Genomic DNA, 18,422 nt, shown 5'->3' on the forward strand with positions numbered 1-18,422 from the left:
GTAGTCCTGCTGGTGTATGCAATATATGCATGCTATATATGGAGACCAGGGAAGAATGCCAGTGTCTTGCTGTTGTATAGCAGTTTCTTCATATTGAAGCATTCCATATTACACAGAAGATCTCATTAACACAAAACATAAACAACTCAAAACAGCGTCAGGAAGTCCTGAAACTGACCAGGTTCACTGGGCCCCTTCCTCTCAGAATATGTAATAAGGCGAGCTGAGGGTCACTGTTAGACAAGTAAGGCTGCAAAGACAACTCTGAGATCAGCCGACCTGCCTGCAAGAGGTTTAGACCAAATAAGGCACATGGAAAGTAACCTCTCAAACATCTTGAACTATCTACAAACTGTGTAGTGGTGCTTCAGGTTTCCAGCTTTTGTGAGCAGTCACCGGAGTTGGGTTGGGCTTTGGTGATTCAGTTGTCTTTGAGCTATTTCTGCTTTTGTAAGGATACCTTCACCCACATTTCTGTGGGTGAACTCGATAAAACTCACTGGTCCACTAAACTGGACTTTGATGGTATCATTACTTTGGTTTGTTGTGGGCTCCCTATGAGTGGTTAAATATCCCCAGAAAGCATCTTGTCACATAACAACTGCTCTCTCACTTTCCAAGTTATTCCTCTGAAGTGGGGTCTCTCACTAAACCTGGAAAAAAAAAATGATAGCCAGCAAGCCCCAGCAAACCTTCTATCTGTGCCCACATTCCAGCACTGGGGTTACAGGTACCAGAAGTCATGTGGGTGCTAAGGACCTAAACTCAGGTTCAAATGCTAAGACTATATCTCAAGTATTTTCACCACTAAGCAAGCTCCCCAGCTATTGACTATTTCTTACAACATTATTTAATATAATAGATTTAGTATTCGTTTGCAACATGTAGCATATCAATTAAAATATTAAATTTTTCTTTTACTTTCAAAAATAAATATCAATACTGCCAAGTGTCAAAGAATACCAGTGCATATTCCTAATGGGTTTAAAGAATATAAAGAAAGTTAGACCAGGTATGGTGGCGCACACTTTTAATCCCAGTACTTGAGGGGCAGGTGAATCACTGTGAGTTCAAGGCCAGCTTGGCTTACAAAGTGAGTCCAGGACAGCTAAGGCTACCCAGAGAAACCTTGTCTCAAGTTAAAAAAAAAAAAAAAAAAAAAAAAAAAAAGATAAAACCACTATTAAAGCATGCTAATTATTCTCATAAAATTTTCAAAGACACCAGAATCATATATAACAAATATAGAAATAAAAATCAGAATCTTCAATCAGACAATAAGCTGACCAAGTAATTTTTACTTCCTGGGACTGGGGGAAAAAATCTAAAAAGAGAATGTGCTATGGGTCAAGAAACACCATCTGCATAGCTGCAAGAGATAAAACTAAGAGCAAATGTCAGTTTACACATGCTGCAGAATGTACCATTTGAATAAAAACAAGCCATCATCATTAATAAATTCAAAACTCACTTTTTTTCTAGGAACTGAATACACAGCAACTCCATCAATATTTACACTGGCCTTAATTGTGCTGCAGAAGCACTTAATATTGGAATAATATTAATATATACTCAAACAGATCTAAAATATGCTAGCCCTTCAAGAAGTCACTTGACATTTCCCAATATTCCAACCAGCTCTTTAGTACTAATCTATAGACACGGATAAGAATTTATTTTATAATTTATAAGGAATAAAGTCAAAACTCTGATATGTTTAAACATTATGGTGCTAACAGTTTAGAAAGCATTGTGCCAGACACTTCATATACACTGCAAATGCACACAACATTCAGAAATAAATATTCTGGAATATAGTTTCATAAGACCTTGGTAATTTGCCTCCCATAAAGATAAGAGACAAAATTTACCTAGCTTTATAATTAAAAAAAAAAAAACATCTTCAACTTTTCAATTCATGCTTCTTCTCTTGAAAATATAATGAAAGCTAAAGAGACAGTTCAGTGTTTAAGAGCACAAGACTATAATCACAAAGACTGTATTTCAGATCACAAACAAGAGCCATAAAACGAGTCTTGTGCAGTGCAGTAACCCGACCTCCAAGGGGAACAAAGAGAAGAATCCCATCCCTGGGTTTTCTAGGCTTCTGTCCCAGCAAAGAAAACAGAAGCCTGGGTCCAGGGAGAGCTGCTACCTCAAAGAAATAAGCAGAGATCAACAGAGGAGGACACTCTAGAACCTCTTCTGGCATAGATGCAGACACAGGTGTGCGTATATTCACACATATATACACACAAATAAACAAACAAATAGATAAGTGTTTTCTAAATGATAGCATGTAATAGGAATGGAAGGTCTATATTGTGGGATAAAGTCCCAGAATTTCTAACATTGTTTTGTTTTATAACTTGAGCCTCAATTTTGAATTAGGGCTCCTTTTCTAGTTATTTGTTGTTGTTTCCATTTTTATACATTAGATAACATGAAAAACTGAGAAAACTAGTTATGTCAAGAGTCACAGCCTGATCCAAGCTTATACATAATAGTCATTTAAAACATGGTAGCTTTACTGTTACCAATAAATACTAATACCAACCATACAAATTTAAAGCTCTAAATGAGTTCTCTTCTAAAACAATGTCATGATTGCCACAGGGGTAACCACTCAAGTTTTTTTTTTTTTTCAAACTTAAGACTCATTCCACAGGAGAAATTTATGCTTTATACTGTAAGCTTGGCCAAACGCCCACGGTTGGGAAGGTCATAGGCCCTAGGGATAACTTGTTATGTTTAAATGGATATAGTGTCAAGTTCCATTCTAAGTATTTAAGGATAGATATATAGATTAGTACTGCCTTTGTATACTTCAAAGAAACTTCTGGTTGCAGTAGGCAACTGTTAATGCAAAAACTCTTAACTGCTCTAGGTAGTGAGAATAAGTAATTGTTGACTGTTCAGCACTAACTGGAAACCACCTCCAAGGCTTAAGGACCATCACACAAAAGGGGACAGAAAGAACAGTAGAGTCAGAGGATGGAAAGGAATACTGTGAAACACTGTGTTTTAGATATGACTAGGTTTTTCACTAAGCCATATCCCAAGCCCCTATGTCCTTATTTTTATTATATAGCATTGTGCCAGCAATACATCATTACCTGCACAAGACTGGGCCCATTAACATACCATCATGGACAAGAATGGGCTCGTAAAGCTCCATCCCACCTTGGGTTGGAATGATGAATGTTGGCTGCTGAATGAGAAGTCATAATCCACAACAGTATAGCCTCTGGTAAATTACCCTTGTAATCTTTCATTCATGTTCATGAAAGCAGCCCTAATTAAATACAATGGAACAAACACACAAAAAGGCATGAAAGTAGAAGACTTGTTGGGAAGATGAAGGAGTTCGTCAAAAAGGGGAGATACGGGAGAGGGTCATAGGAGGAGAAGATATAATCAAACTACATATATATGTATGTGTGTATATAAATATATGAAATTATGAAAGACTAAGTAAATTTAAAAAGAAATTAAAATAAAGATAACATTGAGACACTAAGATATTAATATAAATAAGAAGCTCTACCCAGCAAAGGAAATCATCAATAGAAAACAATGAGACAGTCTACCTCCTAGATATGTATTTGATGCGTGATCAATTCCAGGATATACATAGAAATCAAAAAGTGTACATCAGAACAGCAAATAATACAAGATATTCAGAGATTTTTTTTTTTTTACTATTTTATATTATGGCTCACTCAGAAAATTAAAAAAAAAATAAGAGTTCAACATTTCTAAGTTTCATTATGGTAGCATACTAGACCAAAAAACACCCACACACAAGGAAAAATAAGTACAAGTATTTTTGTGTATCAAGAATTTTAAAACACTATTAGGCATACTGTGTAACAGATCTGATATAAACTAACCCAAGAAAATAACTACAGACTATGAGACTGACCATAAAGTAAAAATATGATCCCTTACTTCCAAACAACTAACACTGACTCTCTTAATTAACCTAAACGCTCATTAGTTATTAAAACAACAACAACAATAATAATATCAAACCTAATAAAGACATCTACCACCTGACTATTTTTCATATGTTATCAGCAATTCACATATGGGGTGACATTTAGTGCTCATATCAATCTTTTATCATTCTACTAATATTCCCTTGGAATACAGAGCAAGAATACTGAGCTTTTAGAGATTCAGTTACCTCAAATCTTTCAAAGTCTCTGCTCTTTTAAAAACAGTACGCCATATTCACTAATCTTTTGGCACACAGGTTACTCAATCTTTCTAATACTAAAAATGTTTTGACATTATAATTTGTGAATGAAATGATGCCAGGATTGAGGACAAAACTAAGGCCTCCATATAAAATTTTCATGTGGCTGTTAAGAATAATTAATCGTTTTGTGTAATATAAGCAAATTACAATTCAGAATGGAACTAAAATGTTTTCCTTATGATAGAAAAATAAAATATAAAAGTACATCTCTTTATATTGACCTGTCCAGAGATCTTGGCTGGGAAAATGCATCACCATGTCAAGTCCCTGCTGTGCAAACATCAAGAGCAGAGTCTATAAAATCCAGGAAAAGGAACAGATGTCCCTAATATTAGGGCTAGGTTGGGAGCAGGGGCACAAGAGTATCATGGGGCCTCACTGGCCATCCAGTCTAATCTAACTGATGAGCTCCAAGTTCAATGAGTGTCAGAAAATGTAAAAGGCAGAGAGTAAGATGACAATAATCTCTGCCCTCCACACATACACACATAGGTAAATACACACCTTTACAAAGATCTAGTCAGTCATACCCTGCTATGAAACCTCTGAACTACAACAACAATCGTAACGGCACTAGAACATTAAGTTAAGGGTGGAAGAGTGGCACATATACCTTGGTGGTAACCCACAGCAGCTCTCTAATTAGACTCAAGACCCACTAAACAATAGGAAATCATGCCTGGTACTGATAATCTTGCCAACAAACTGGGGTTAGTGAAGTCATTGACCTTGATAGAGAAACTATAATCAATATTTTACTAAAACAGCATAATTCCTGACTACATTCTAAGTATGTGCCTTTATATCCACAGATAATTGTTCAGAACAGAAAATCAGAATTGCTTAAAATGTATAGTACAAATATCAAGTGTTCATAGTCCCAAATGATAGATCTACAACACAATTCCTGCACTGAAAGGCCATGGATCATTCTGGAAGAAGGGACAGGAAGACTATAAAAGCCAGAGGAACAGAATTTGGCTGCGACATTATGTCTCTTACAAATGTCAGAGATGCTATACTCACTAACATGGCTGCCTAAAAGAGCCCTGAACAAGGATGACATGCTAACATAGAAAGAGAAAAATCTCATGAGGTCAATCCTAGACAAAACTACAGGCAGCTAAGGAATGCTCAAAAGTCCTCCAAATGGTTAACCAATGAAATAATATACATACAAGTAATATATGGACGCAACAGTTTATGTTCATATATTTGTATTTGTGTGTATGTGTGTGTGTGTGTATAAAAATACTTAAAGAAAGAGGCCATAAATTTGTGAGAGAGCAGGAAAGGTGAGGAGTGTAAATAGAAGAGGTTGGAAAGAGGAAAGGGAAGAAATAATATTTAAATTTTAAGAAATAGTTTTTTAAGCAAATTATTTTGGAAAAAAAATCTAGTTAGCCCATTACTTTAGATTAATTTGACTCTTAATAGTAATTATTTCACACAGAAATTGGTCAAAAAAACTCCTTAATCAATGTCAATTAACATATAAAAACACTTTGTTGTACAAATAGTATAAAGTTATTCTTAAAGCAACTACATAATTTATCATTTAAATGTATGCATTTCTCAGAGTAAAAGTATTACTGCAGTGAAGCAACACTTTTAAAAAGGAGTATCTCTCTTTCACTATTCACTACAGTCAGTCTTCCTTTAAGAACCCAAAGGAAAACTACACAGATAACCTATATAAAATAACTTGGCTAGAGAGCTCAGTACCAATGAAACTGCAGAATGTTAAATGTTTTATGCTATTTTTAAAAGGTATAGTGGGTTGAGTATGTGCCTTGGTGCTAGAACATACATTTAGCATGTTCATGGCTCTAGGTTCAATGTCAATATTGTAAGAAGAAATTAATTTTTACAAAGCTATACATAAGACAGTTCATGTTTACATACAACTTGAAAAACTTCAACAGTACCTCATCCTGAAGTTCATCACCACTTTTAACAGAAGCAAGCATGTCATATAAGGTACAGCAAAGATCTTCAACTCTTGGTGCTTCAGTCATTTCCTTTAAAGTTGCATTTAAGTACTTCTCAACTTCACACCACAAAAAAGAGCCATTTGTTTTTTCCACGGGCTTGAGTTCTGGCGTGTAGTGCTCCTGAAAATGTTCACTCAGGAACTTCTTGTAGTCTAAGCTTATAGTTTTCTGGGCTTCACCGTTTATTGGCAAATCATCAAAGTGGTCCAGATCATACATGTCAAAGGAAAATGCTAAGTTTTTACCAAAAAACACTCTATCATTACATTGGTTTTCTGCCATTTGTATAAGAGCGGTGTGATCATCTTGACTAAAATGAGAGATAATTCGATTGGTAGCATCACAAGCTGCAGTAGCAGATGATGATGGAAAGGGCCCAAACATCTGCCGGATAGCCTTTGTCTCCATGCAACCAACAGAGTCTGTCAAGTGAAATGTCATGAAGAGAAAGGCAGCCCCACATTCAATTGCTTCTCTCCCATTATCCGTTCCAACTAGTCAAAGAAAAAAAAAACCAGAAACACAGTGTCAGCTCAATTAACTCATCATCCCAATTGGCACATAAAAAATAATAATAATAATAATAAAAAGATCCTTTCACTTTTTTGAGTTAAATCAACTTAAGACCTAAAAAGTACATTCCAAAATTTCTAAAGAACTATTTTTGATCAACAAAGAGCATTTTAGTTAGACTTGATCAGCCTTTAATTATGTAGAGAAGACAAGAGGGAGGCAGGACTTCCAATCCTAGTCAGGGGTCTCAGGTAGAGAACAGAGCGGAAGAAGAGGAGGAGGAAAGGGAGGAGGAGGAGGAGGAGGAGGAGAGAGACAGAGAGACAGAGACCATGAGGAAGACACTCTGAGGACAGACATAGAGCAGAAGCAGCCAAGGTGAAACTAAATGGCAAGTAACATGTAGCTCGGAAGTAGCCAGGTTAGTATAGACAGGTTAGAAGAGAGCAGTATCTACCCAGCTGTAGTGCTTTAAAGCTTATTAATAAATCTAAGAGGTCTCTGTGTCATTATGTGGAATCTTGAACAGGTATAGAAAAAACCCACACTTTATTTTTCAGAACATTGTTGAATACATGCTTTACTAATTTAAGAAAACATGACCAATTTTTTTTTTTCAAATTACACAGTGCTTATAAACTACCAAGTTCTCTGCATACATTTTTCTTCTATTATGGGTATTTCTTAGCGATTTGGGTTTATGATATTTCTACAGATAGTTTAACAAGGTTAGGACTGCTGATACTAAACTCTGAACAACAACAGCAACTGAGATTCTGAGACTCTAGAGATGGCTCAGCAATTAACTGCTGCTCCTGCAGATGACCTGATTGATTACCAGCACCTAGACGGCAACTCCCAACATGTTAACTCTACCCCCATGGGTACCACTTTCTACCAGTCTCCATGGATACTACGTGTACATGGTGCACACCCATACACACAAAAAACACAGGAGGGAGGCAGGAAATTTAATGGAATTCATACATATATCCAACAGCATACAAAATTTCTTTAAAAAATGATTTACCAAAACTTCCTCATTAAGTTATCTTACTGTCCTAAAAAATTATCTTCTTCATGCACATGTTAAAATGAAATCTCAAGCATGAAAGCATATAAGAAATAGCAGCAAGTAAGTCATTAAACAAAACTCACAGCAATCCTTTATTTCCCAATTTTTCCCATTATACTAGATTCCCTGGAAGTTCCTAAAAAGTAGATGTGTCTCTAATTCTTGTTTACTAAGTAAATCTTAATGATAAACCAATCACTTTAGAAAATATGGAAGAAACTTGTTAATTACTAAAAGTGAAATTAGATTATTTTCCAATAGTAGGTAAGTTACTGGAAAAGTTATGGCACAATCTTGGTAGAATATCTTAGTTCTACTACTAGGAAGACATAGTATGACCACGGCAACACTTACAAAAGAAAGGATTTAATTGGGGGCTTTCTTACAGTGTCAGAAGTTTTAGTTCATTATCATGGTGGGAAGCATAGCAGCCTGCAGGCAGGTGCTCGAGCAGTAGCTGAAAGCTACATCCCATCATGAGGCAGAGAGACTCTGGGCTTGGCATGGGCTTTTAAAACCTCAGAGCCTACCACTAGGGACAAACTTCCTCCAGCAAGGGCACATCTCCTAATCTTTTCAAATAGTGCCACTCCATGGTGTCCGAGTATTCAAATCTATGCGCCTATGAGGTCCATTCTTATTCAAACCACCACACTTATCATGAAGAGTCTATTAATATGTATGCTAGACAACTCAGAATTGGATAGCTAATGAAGGTAACAATGAGAAAGCAAGGAGGATGCACCTGCTGTAAGGTAATGACATAACTTTTCGCAGTACAATGAAGAGTGTGCATAGTCCTCCAGACCGAAGCATAGGAGTTATGAAGAAGTGAGAGAAAGCCACCAAGCAGCAGCATGGGAAAGCAAGTGTGACATAGGTGGAGACCAGGAGTACACGGGAGAGAAAATAGTTCAGAGTTCTGGAAGTATAAGCCTGATAAATTTGAAACTGCAGTAGTGTCAACTATCAAAAATTTGGAATGATACCATGAACTTCAATGTACAAACTTGGAAATTCTATTACAAATTTCAGCTCATTGACTTAGTTTTGTTTTTCACATTTAGAGAGTAAGCTTGCATTTAGTAGAGTATTATAATTCCAAATAATTATTTTTCTTTAAATATAATCAATTGAGAATTTTAATAGAAACTGGAAACTGAAGTAGTCAAAGTACAAGTTATATTCCATCATTTGCTTGTGCATTAGGTATACACCTGTTAGGAGACTGAACTATCAATGTTGCTTGGAGTTTTAATTGTATATAGATGATTATTTACTTCTACCCCTGAAACACTATCCTAAACTCATTGAGATAGGACTGTTGTTTATAATTGTGACTATTTACTAAGAAATTGTAGTTCTTTACCATATACTATTAATATAGAGCTTATAAGAAATCTATTTTAGAACCTTATTGTTGTATTAAAGACTATACCAATTTGTTTTGCAGCTTGTAGTATATCTTTTAAGTCTTCATTTATACTTTGCATTTTAGTCTTCTCTAGTTTTTCATTCAAAAATTTTACTATTTTCTTCCATGTGAGGCCAAAATCTAAAACTTGTTCATGAAGTTTGGATCGCTTCAGCTGAAAAAGAGAGTATAAAATAGAAAAATTCTGGTTAAAGTTATTCTCCAATCCATTACTTACCATGCATAATTTTTATAACATAATAGAATACTACCCAGAATTCAAAGTTGTATCTACTCAGACAACAATTATTCCCAAAAGTAACTTAATTTAAATGTGATTCCATAGGTCACAAACTGACCTATGCAAGGACAAAAATGTGTAAAATAAACAATGTTTTAATTATAAAACAAGATCATCCATATAGCAACATAGAACATTCAAGATTCTGAAGCTAACATATAAACATATTTCCTTTCCTTTTTTCTAATTGTTTACTTTTTACACTGTTTATAATGTCCAAAAAATACCTTTTGACGAAAGATTATTAGAGCCCCTGATTAAAATCAGTTCAACACATTTAAACAGTATGGAGTTTTGAATATGACCCTGGAACTGAAAGTTAGATACGGATTCTTTTCTATATACACTCTCCTCTTGAAACCAGAAATCTCTTCCTTCTCAAGAATTGATTACAGAATGCAATAAAAATTTCATGTCAGATTCCTAGCTTTGATCCACAGATAAAGGTCATGAAGCAAAATAAAGAACTGGTGAGTCAGGCACAGAACTGTAACTTTATTCTTGCTTAAACTGGCAATGCTCATTATTCATTACTTTCCTGCTTCAATTTTCTAATTTTGGTCAATCTGAGTTGAGAAAAGAAAACAGTACATCTGAAATAGACTGGCCATAGACTCATTTTACCTTCACCTCTACTTTTGTACATGGTGGATACTTTTTGTGATTAGAAAGTCGTATTTTTTAAAAAATAAAGATCATTATATATGCCATTTTCCTCCATCATGAGGCAAAAAGTATTTAAAAGCCTACAATAATAAATGAAATGACATGGGAAGGATGGAATGTAGTTTTTATGCTTTTAAACTGTAAAATATTCCATACTATCATTAGTTGAGAATTTGGAAGGTTCTAAGAAAGTAAAATCAAAAACAGAGTTTAAGATATTAGCATTAATTACGAATGCAGATTATAACCTTACATTAGTTACAATGAAAAATGTGGGAACTATTGAGAACATGAAGTGTTTTATGGTCTGACACAATTCTCTATCACTACTGGGAAGTCTACCAAAAGAAGGGTTAGTAGTCTTTGCCTTCTGAGTCAATCTTTAAGTGAAGAGATTAATTGTAACACTGTTTGAAGACTGTATCAATGAAGTCTACCAGTAAATCATGTTTTCACTCTACAATACTACTAAGGAGTTAAGAACTAAAGAACTAAAAGTAACTGCTTTATATTTTTCTTCAAAGGGAAAACATTAGGGCTGAATAGATGGCTCAGAGGTTAAGAACTGCTCTTCCAAAGGTCCTGAGTTCAATTCCCACAACCACATGGTGGCTCATAAACATTTCTTCTGGCATGCAGGCAAAACATTGCATACATATTAGATAAATCTTAAAAAACCAATTTAGTAAAACATTAAGATCAGTTTCTTAATAAGTTGCCTATCTTTACACATATAACACATACCACATAAAGACTATAAACCTTGACCATATTACCAAAAATTTAACTTTTCTACCAGAAGCCAATTTATCATGTATATGACTATAGCTTTTGCTCATTTACCTGTTTCAAAAGGACAATATGGTGGAAACTATTTATCCTTTATTCAGTGTAATGATACACACACACACACACACACACACACACACACACACACACACACACATCTATCATGTATACGACTATAGCTTTTGCTCATTTACCTATTTCAAAAGGACAATATGGTGAAAACTATAAAGTGAATGTAAACATAACATTATGTATTATAAAGCTGAATAACGTAAGGAAGTTAGTCCACATCACAGTCATTATCAGTCAGTTATGCTACAGTTAAAAGTTCCATGAATTTTTATTACTAGTATTTATTTCTAAAATTTCGATTCGAAAAAGGCCTTATAATTAATTTCTTTAAGCCTTCAATGTATTCTGACCAATTATAAAGAGAGGTTAACTACGAGACCAACTATTGAGCTTAAAATTAATATTTATATGTCCTATGTTAAGGTATAGACCGTTTCTTGTCATGTGTGAAGAATTTAACAGAAGATCTAAAAATGTGCCCAGCTGACTCAAAATAAACATAAACTAAGTCACAAAATTAACTGTGGTAGAGGCCTAAATAACAGAAAATATTAAGGCCTATATTGGATTATTCCCTTTCATAACAGTCACAGATCTTTAACAAAAGTATAATCATGTGAAAACACCATCAGAATACTCAAATCTCCTTCTCAAGACAGAATACAATTAAAACAAGAAATGTCAAATATTCACCCGTACTGTTTTTTATAGTTTTCACCTAAAAACACTTACTTTTAAGTCAGCTACTTCTTCATTGTAATTATCTTGCTTGGTGACATTTGAAAAGGAGCGCAAGGCTCCTGTGAGCCGAGGTAAAGCCATCTATTACTCAGTCAGTGATCCATAGAAATAAGAAACCTGAAACTGAAACAAAACACAATGATATTTATCTGTTTTAAAATGACATAGGTAATCAAACTCAACAAACTGACCTATACAAGAAAAATAAAAGGCTCCAAAAGCACTTGCTAGTAATATTAGTTTCTTAAGTATACAACAAAATCTATCAGCACATAATGACCAAAAGTGCTGGATCTATATCAGATATATCACAGTACACAAAACAGACTTTAAAGCAAAACAAAGAAATAAAAGATAGCTAATATACAAAAGTTCTCAATTCATAAGCATGGTTAAAAAAATAAATACATAAAAATGTGCTAAAACAGACCGCCAGAAGGAAGTGGCAAGTCCAGCATCAAACAGAAGTACAAAAGCATACTGAAAGTCACAAGTCACACTCCAACCCTATCTGTCAAAATTCAATGAAGCTACACAGAACTCTGTATTTTATGATTAAAAATATACATCGTCAAGTATATTTGAAAGTTTTAATTTTTTGAATTACATTGCGTGTATGCGTAGCATATGTGTATGTGGGGTGGTGTGTGTGTGTGTGTGTGTGTGTGTGTGTGTGTGTGTGTGTGTGTGTGTGTTGGCATATACCCGCCCTGGCATATGGAAATCAGAGGACAACTTGTGGGAGGTAGTTCCCTCCTTATATCTTATGGATCCCTGGGACTGAACTCAGGTTATCAGGCTTGGCAGCCTTTACCTCCTGAGTCATCCATGCTGCTTGCTGGTCATGAAAAGTTTTAAGATGGTATGTAAAAAAAAAGCATAAAGTGAGTCTCAATAAATTTTAACTAGTATTACATAAATGAGGAATTAAACTTTGTGTGCAAAAATAGTAACAAGTACAATAAGTGCAACAGGTCACATCCAGTCTTTTATGAACATTTTAACAACACTTTAGAAGTATTATATCTACTCTTGGGCTCAACATGACCACTAGTCTGCTGACCTATGGGAAAAGTCATTCTCTTAACAAAATATAATTAAATTACAAGTCAGAAACAAAATGCAAGATACTAAAAACATACAAAACTACATCAAGATGAGTGAGAAACTGCCTAGAATAGCTAATGGAAAACTGTACTCACAATGGAGAATTTCAATAGGGAAAGCAAAATTACTCAATTAGTAAATAAACTCCTCAGCTAGAGGACTTCACAAGTGTCAGCTTCTCAGTGGGACTATAGACAAGTGAGCACTTGCTATAAGATTAACATAGGTGGCAAATCAAGTCCTGGAGCACCTGCAGGATTTCCAGTTCCTGTGCTACAGAACAAAAGCTTGGACAGGGACACAACGATAGCGATATAAGCAAAAAGAGTTTATTAAGAATGAATAAACTTGCAAAGGAGGAAGCTGAACAGACCTGTGAGGAAGATTATAAACTAAAAAGAAGGCCTACAAGAGAGCTAGTAGGCAGGGGTGCCCACTGCTAAGTCAAACAACCTGAGCTAGATCCCTGAGACACAACCAATGGTCGAGAAAACCACCTTTGCCCCTAAATGTATGGCAAATACACACACACACACACACACACACACACACACACACACATTCTATAAATAAGGTGTAAAAAGAAAATTTCTTAACAAAATAGCTAAAGCTATAGACAGGATCAGGACTTTTATGCCAGATTCCTCAGGCTTTCTCCTGTATTTTCTATCATTTTATATACCAGCCTAGGCTAAGCATGTTATAGCATTTCTTCGTTTAATACTTTCTTTTATATGTTACTCTCAGTCTTTTGTGTTGAGATTCCAATCTCCTGTCTCCTGTCTCCTGTCTCAAGATAATTCTGAAAGTAGCATTTGAATGTTTCTAATATTGAGTAACATGCTCTTGAAACATTTGAAAGGAAAAAAAAATTAAATCAAGAATTAGTGCACAGCATAGATTTTGAAACTTTATTGTATGTCTAGAGGATTTTCATTTGTTTAGTTTTATTATTTTTATTCCCATGGGTGTTTTGCATGCATGTATGCCTATGAACCACATGCCTCTGGAGGCCGGAAGAAGGCACTGGATCCCGTGGGACTGAAATTACAGTACTTGTAAGCCACTATATAGGTGCTGAGAATCAAACTCAGGTCCCTTTGGAAGAGCACCAGTACTCTCAACCACTGAACCATCTCTCCAGCCCTGAAAACATGTCTATAAGACATAAATTACTGAGCCCCCACAACCTCTTTCTTAATCTCGGTTACTTGACTGATCAGATGACAGGACTCTAAGATATATTTCTACCCTATTCACAAATAATAAACCAAGCCCCCACATTTTTAAAATGACAGTTTTAAGACACAGTGTCTTGTATTCTTAAATCAGCATTCAATGTATGTGCATGTGAAAACTGACAACAACCACAACACAATCCATCTAGCAAGAAATCAATGGCCTCTATTTAGGTTCAATTTGTCCCCTCCAGCCTTCTCAACTTGATTTCCTAATAAGATTAAGTTGTATCTGAACAACATATCCCTCCCCTCCCCTTGGTTCTACTATTAGCAGGAAAGCAAACTAGCTTTAGGCACTGAAGTTTAAACCAAAACCAAGAGAATGTTAGATGTATTCTCTTGAGGATAAAAAATGCCTGAATCTTCAAAGAACGTCCTGACATTAAACTGAACATATTCTGCCTCAGAACTTAACTCTTTACCTCTTAACGTAATACTTTCAAAATGTAGGCATCAAAACAGAAAATATATAATGTGTGGACTATGCTGCCTTGCTGCCCTGTGTCCACTTCTCCCTCTGGGTATCCAGCAAAGCTGGACTGGAAGGAGTGAAGATTATCTAGGGCAGGTGTGCATTAGCAGAGCAGAATCTTGGTTCGCAGTGTGTGCACAAGAACAGCCTTGCAGGAGACAGCTCATTAATGGAGGCGAGGAAGTTTAACCTGAAACCTGGCTACATGACACCTCAAAAGTGGCAGAGGCCTGGCTGCTGGGAAATCTGAAAAGGAAAGTGTTACCTAAAGTTTGGTGTTTCTTTTCTTTTTTCTTTTCTTTTTTTTTTTTTTTTTTTGGGTGGGGGGGCTTTTTGAGACTTGGTTTCTCTGTGTAACTTTGGCTATCCTGGACTTGATCTGTAGAGCAGGCTGGCCTCAAACTCACAACAATCTGCCTGTCGCTGCCTCCCTGAGTACAGGGACTAAAAGTGTGGTCGACTATGCCTACTTGCTGTTCCAGTTTTTAGTACAACACTAATCTTTAAAATATTTTTGTCTAACTGGTTTTATTTTAATTTGATTTTTATTTTTGTTTGTTTTGAGAGCTGGAGATCATGAAGCTGGGTGAGTAGAGGGGTGGGGAAGATCTGGAGGGAGTTGGGGAGAGATAAAATATAACCAAAATATATTGTATAAAAAAACTTTTAACTAAAAAAAAAAAAATGCATCTGAGGCTTAGAATATAGCTCACTGGTATAGTACTTGCCTAGGTTCAATCCCAAGAAACATAATAACAATGCACCTGGTAATTGTTTTATCCATTCATTCAAAAAAATTCATTTAGATCCTAAAAATAAAGTGCTATGATAAATAACTGTTATAATGAAACATTCTCTCTATCAGTACTATTTTCTTCATTAGTACATTTGTAAACCCTAACATATGGTAGAGTGATAATAGTTTAAGACCTTTCCTGACTCTACAACACTTTTAGTTTGCTTTCTGCTACCTAACAACAGGTATATTAATTCTACTTCTAAAATACTATACCTTTATGAATCTTCAAAAAAAGAAATGAAGGTATCAAATTGTCTCAACATTGCTAAGAAAAGTGCTACTTCTTAGTTCACTCACTCCCTCAAGTTTTGAACCAAGTTTTGTTTGGCATCTTGGATACTAGTACATTTTAGGCTTTTCTCTGTTGGTACCCCTTCTCCCTCTCCTTTAAACATACTCACTGCTCAAACTTCACCCACACTCACATCCCAGATTATCCTACCCAGTCTTGAGGTGTTAAATACTTTTCAAATGTTAATTTCAAAATCCGATATCCATCCTGTACTTACCTAGTACTCCACTTTCTTACTTACTGCCTTTTCCACATCAAGGGCATATCTATCTTAAAATGTTAAATCTCTAGCTAATAATTACCTCCTGTAGTCTACCTCATTAATAAATCTCAAATCCATTCTGCCATTTTCTCATGTTAAAATTGTTGGGTTTCACTCCATTCACCAGATTATTATCCCAAATTATACCCTGAATCTAATCACATTTCACCATTTCTACCTCTTCCCTAGGTTACTGCAATGGCCTCCATGCTAGAACTAGAAATATTCTGTATCTGTCTCTGGTCTCTAAGTACAGATAACCAACAATCCCTTAGTTTCTTAAGGCACAGAAATGTCTCCTGGTATTCATAACACTCTTCTCTGATCAATCATACCTTAGTTTATGCTAATGTAGTGACAGCGCAAGGCAGTCCCAAAATGAACAAGTGATTAGAGGGCTGGATTTTCCGCTGGAAAGAGGAGGTTGAAAGGCTGCAGATGAGACCTTATTGAAACTATTAAGATTTTGGGGCTGAAAAGATGGCTTATTGGTTAAGAGCACCTGCTGTTTCCCAATACCCTTTCGAGGTAGCTCACAATCATGGGATAACTCCTGCTCCAGAGGATTCAACACCACTGGATTCCATGGGCAACTATGTTACTCTCATGTACACACCCACATCCAGACATATAAACCTAAATAATCAAAAATAAAACTATTAAAGTTTTGATGAGCTTGTGGTTGGTAAAATCATGTTCCCTACATAGTGACAATGTTCTTTTCTTATAAAGACTTTAAAATAAAAATGTTAAAATAGCAGTGGATCATATCTAAGTATATGATTAAGCATGGCCTTTCTCCTTTCACAGTTGTAAGCTGAATTTTCTAATAATCTTGTAAGTAAGAATATAAGATCCATTCACAATAAAATATGTGTCTTAGCATCTTTGTGCCACCCTTGAATCCCATCTAAAGTAACCATTCCATAAACTACAAACAAAAAAACTCATTAGAAACCTTTTGACCAATTTATTTTCAGGAGTCACCAAAACTGTATATACAGCTACTTGCTAAGACATGTAAGTAAACACGCTTATGAGAAACCCACATCCACTTTTGAATATATACTTTCCCTTCCCTGAGTACCTCTCTTTCAACTAACTACATGCTTAAATATATGTGTGACATGAATCTGTGGCCTGGCTCTACAGATACTGTAAACCCAGCCAAAAATCCAGGCCAGACTGAGATATACCTGCTTCTGCTTCCTCATACAGCTCAACCATTAAAGGAAAAGCTCACAACCAAAAAGATTCTTATGCATTTTTAATTCCAATATAAAATTTGGACAACTATCTTCTCTCAAACTAATGACATCATTAAAATAAGAAGCAACTCTAAAAGAAAAATATCAACAGTTACTACAAGCCCTAGGATACTGGTGACTCAGAAGGAAAAATCTAATAGATGAATACAGAAATAACAACAACATGTACTAATTTAACTGATATTTTTTGTTTTTCTTTGCTAGGTCACATATTTTCCTTTTCTTTTTTCTTTTTATATATGTTCATAAATTCTTAGTTTTGGCCATCCCTCCCTATGTCTATTCCTCTCCCTGTCTCTCTGTCTCCTACTCCTACTTACTTCTCAGTCAGTGTTCTACTGCTATAAACAGACACCATAACCAAGGCAACTCTTATAAAGGAAAACATGTTAGTGGGTCTGGCTTATGACTTCAGGGGTTGTCCATTATCCTCATGGCAGAAAGCATGGCTTCACAAAGGCAGACATAGTGCTGGAAAGGGAGCTTAGAGTTCTACATTCAGATCTATAGACAACAGGAAGAGAGATCCACTATTCCTGGACTGGGCTTCTGCAATTCCAAAGCATGCTCACACTTTCTCTGACAAGGCCACACCTACTCCAACAAAGCCACACCTCACAACAGTGCCACTCCCTGGTGACCAAGCATTCTATGAATCTATAGGGGCCATTCTTACTCACAACACCATATTCTGTTCTCTAGCTCCCAAAGGCTGGAATTCATATCATAATATAAAAGGTACACTCAGTCCAACTTCTAGTCTCCATAGTCTACACCCTCCTACCTTATGGTCACCTATTCATTTTCTGTTTTCTCTTATCCCTCTTATAGTTCTCCCCTAAATGTCTTTCCCTTTCAGGGGCGCCTTTCTAGTTTTCTGGTATCTATATATTGCACACATAAATACACACACATATAAAGCACACCTAAGAGAGAACATGTAATGGGTTGTCTGAGCCTGAGTTACCTCACTATAGTATTTTCTAGTTCCATATTTTCCTGCAAATTTCATTTAATTTTACTTCATGTCTGATTAATACTCCAGTGTGTGTGTGTGTGTGTGTGTGTGTGTGTGTGTGTGTGTCACATTTTCATTATCCACTCATCTGCTGAAGGACATGTGAGCAGATTCCATTTTCTTACTGTTGTCAG

General features: G+C 35.6%; 1 protein-coding gene and 1 long non-coding RNA gene across 8 annotated transcripts in view; one reads left to right on the forward strand and one right to left on the reverse strand.

Moving 5' to 3' along the window:
* Nucleotides 1-18,422, reverse strand: part of ASCC3 (activating signal cointegrator 1 complex subunit 3) — a 264,221-nt gene that overhangs the window by 240,698 nt on the left and 5,101 nt on the right. For all 7 annotated transcript variants that reach the window (XM_084776931.1, XM_084776925.1, XM_084776929.1 and 4 more), the window contains 3 exons: nt 11,821-11,952; nt 9,285-9,435; nt 6,193-6,752 (listed from right to left, as the gene is read on the reverse strand). In XM_084776931.1, coding sequence (XP_084633057.1) covers nt 6,193-6,752; nt 9,285-9,435; nt 11,821-11,910 — 801 coding nt within the window. In that variant the 5' untranslated portion in view covers nt 11,911-11,952. The remainder of the gene's footprint in view (nt 1-6,192; nt 6,753-9,284; nt 9,436-11,820; nt 11,953-18,422) is intronic.
* Nucleotides 1-18,422, forward strand: part of LOC311594844 — a 56,336-nt gene that overhangs the window by 16,022 nt on the left and 21,892 nt on the right. The gene's annotated exons all lie outside the window — the stretch shown is intronic.

This window comes from Acomys minous (assembly GCF_964271855.1).
Source record: "Acomys minous genome assembly, chromosome: 3".
Taxonomy (NCBI): Eukaryota; Metazoa; Chordata; class Mammalia; order Rodentia; family Muridae; genus Acomys; species Acomys minous.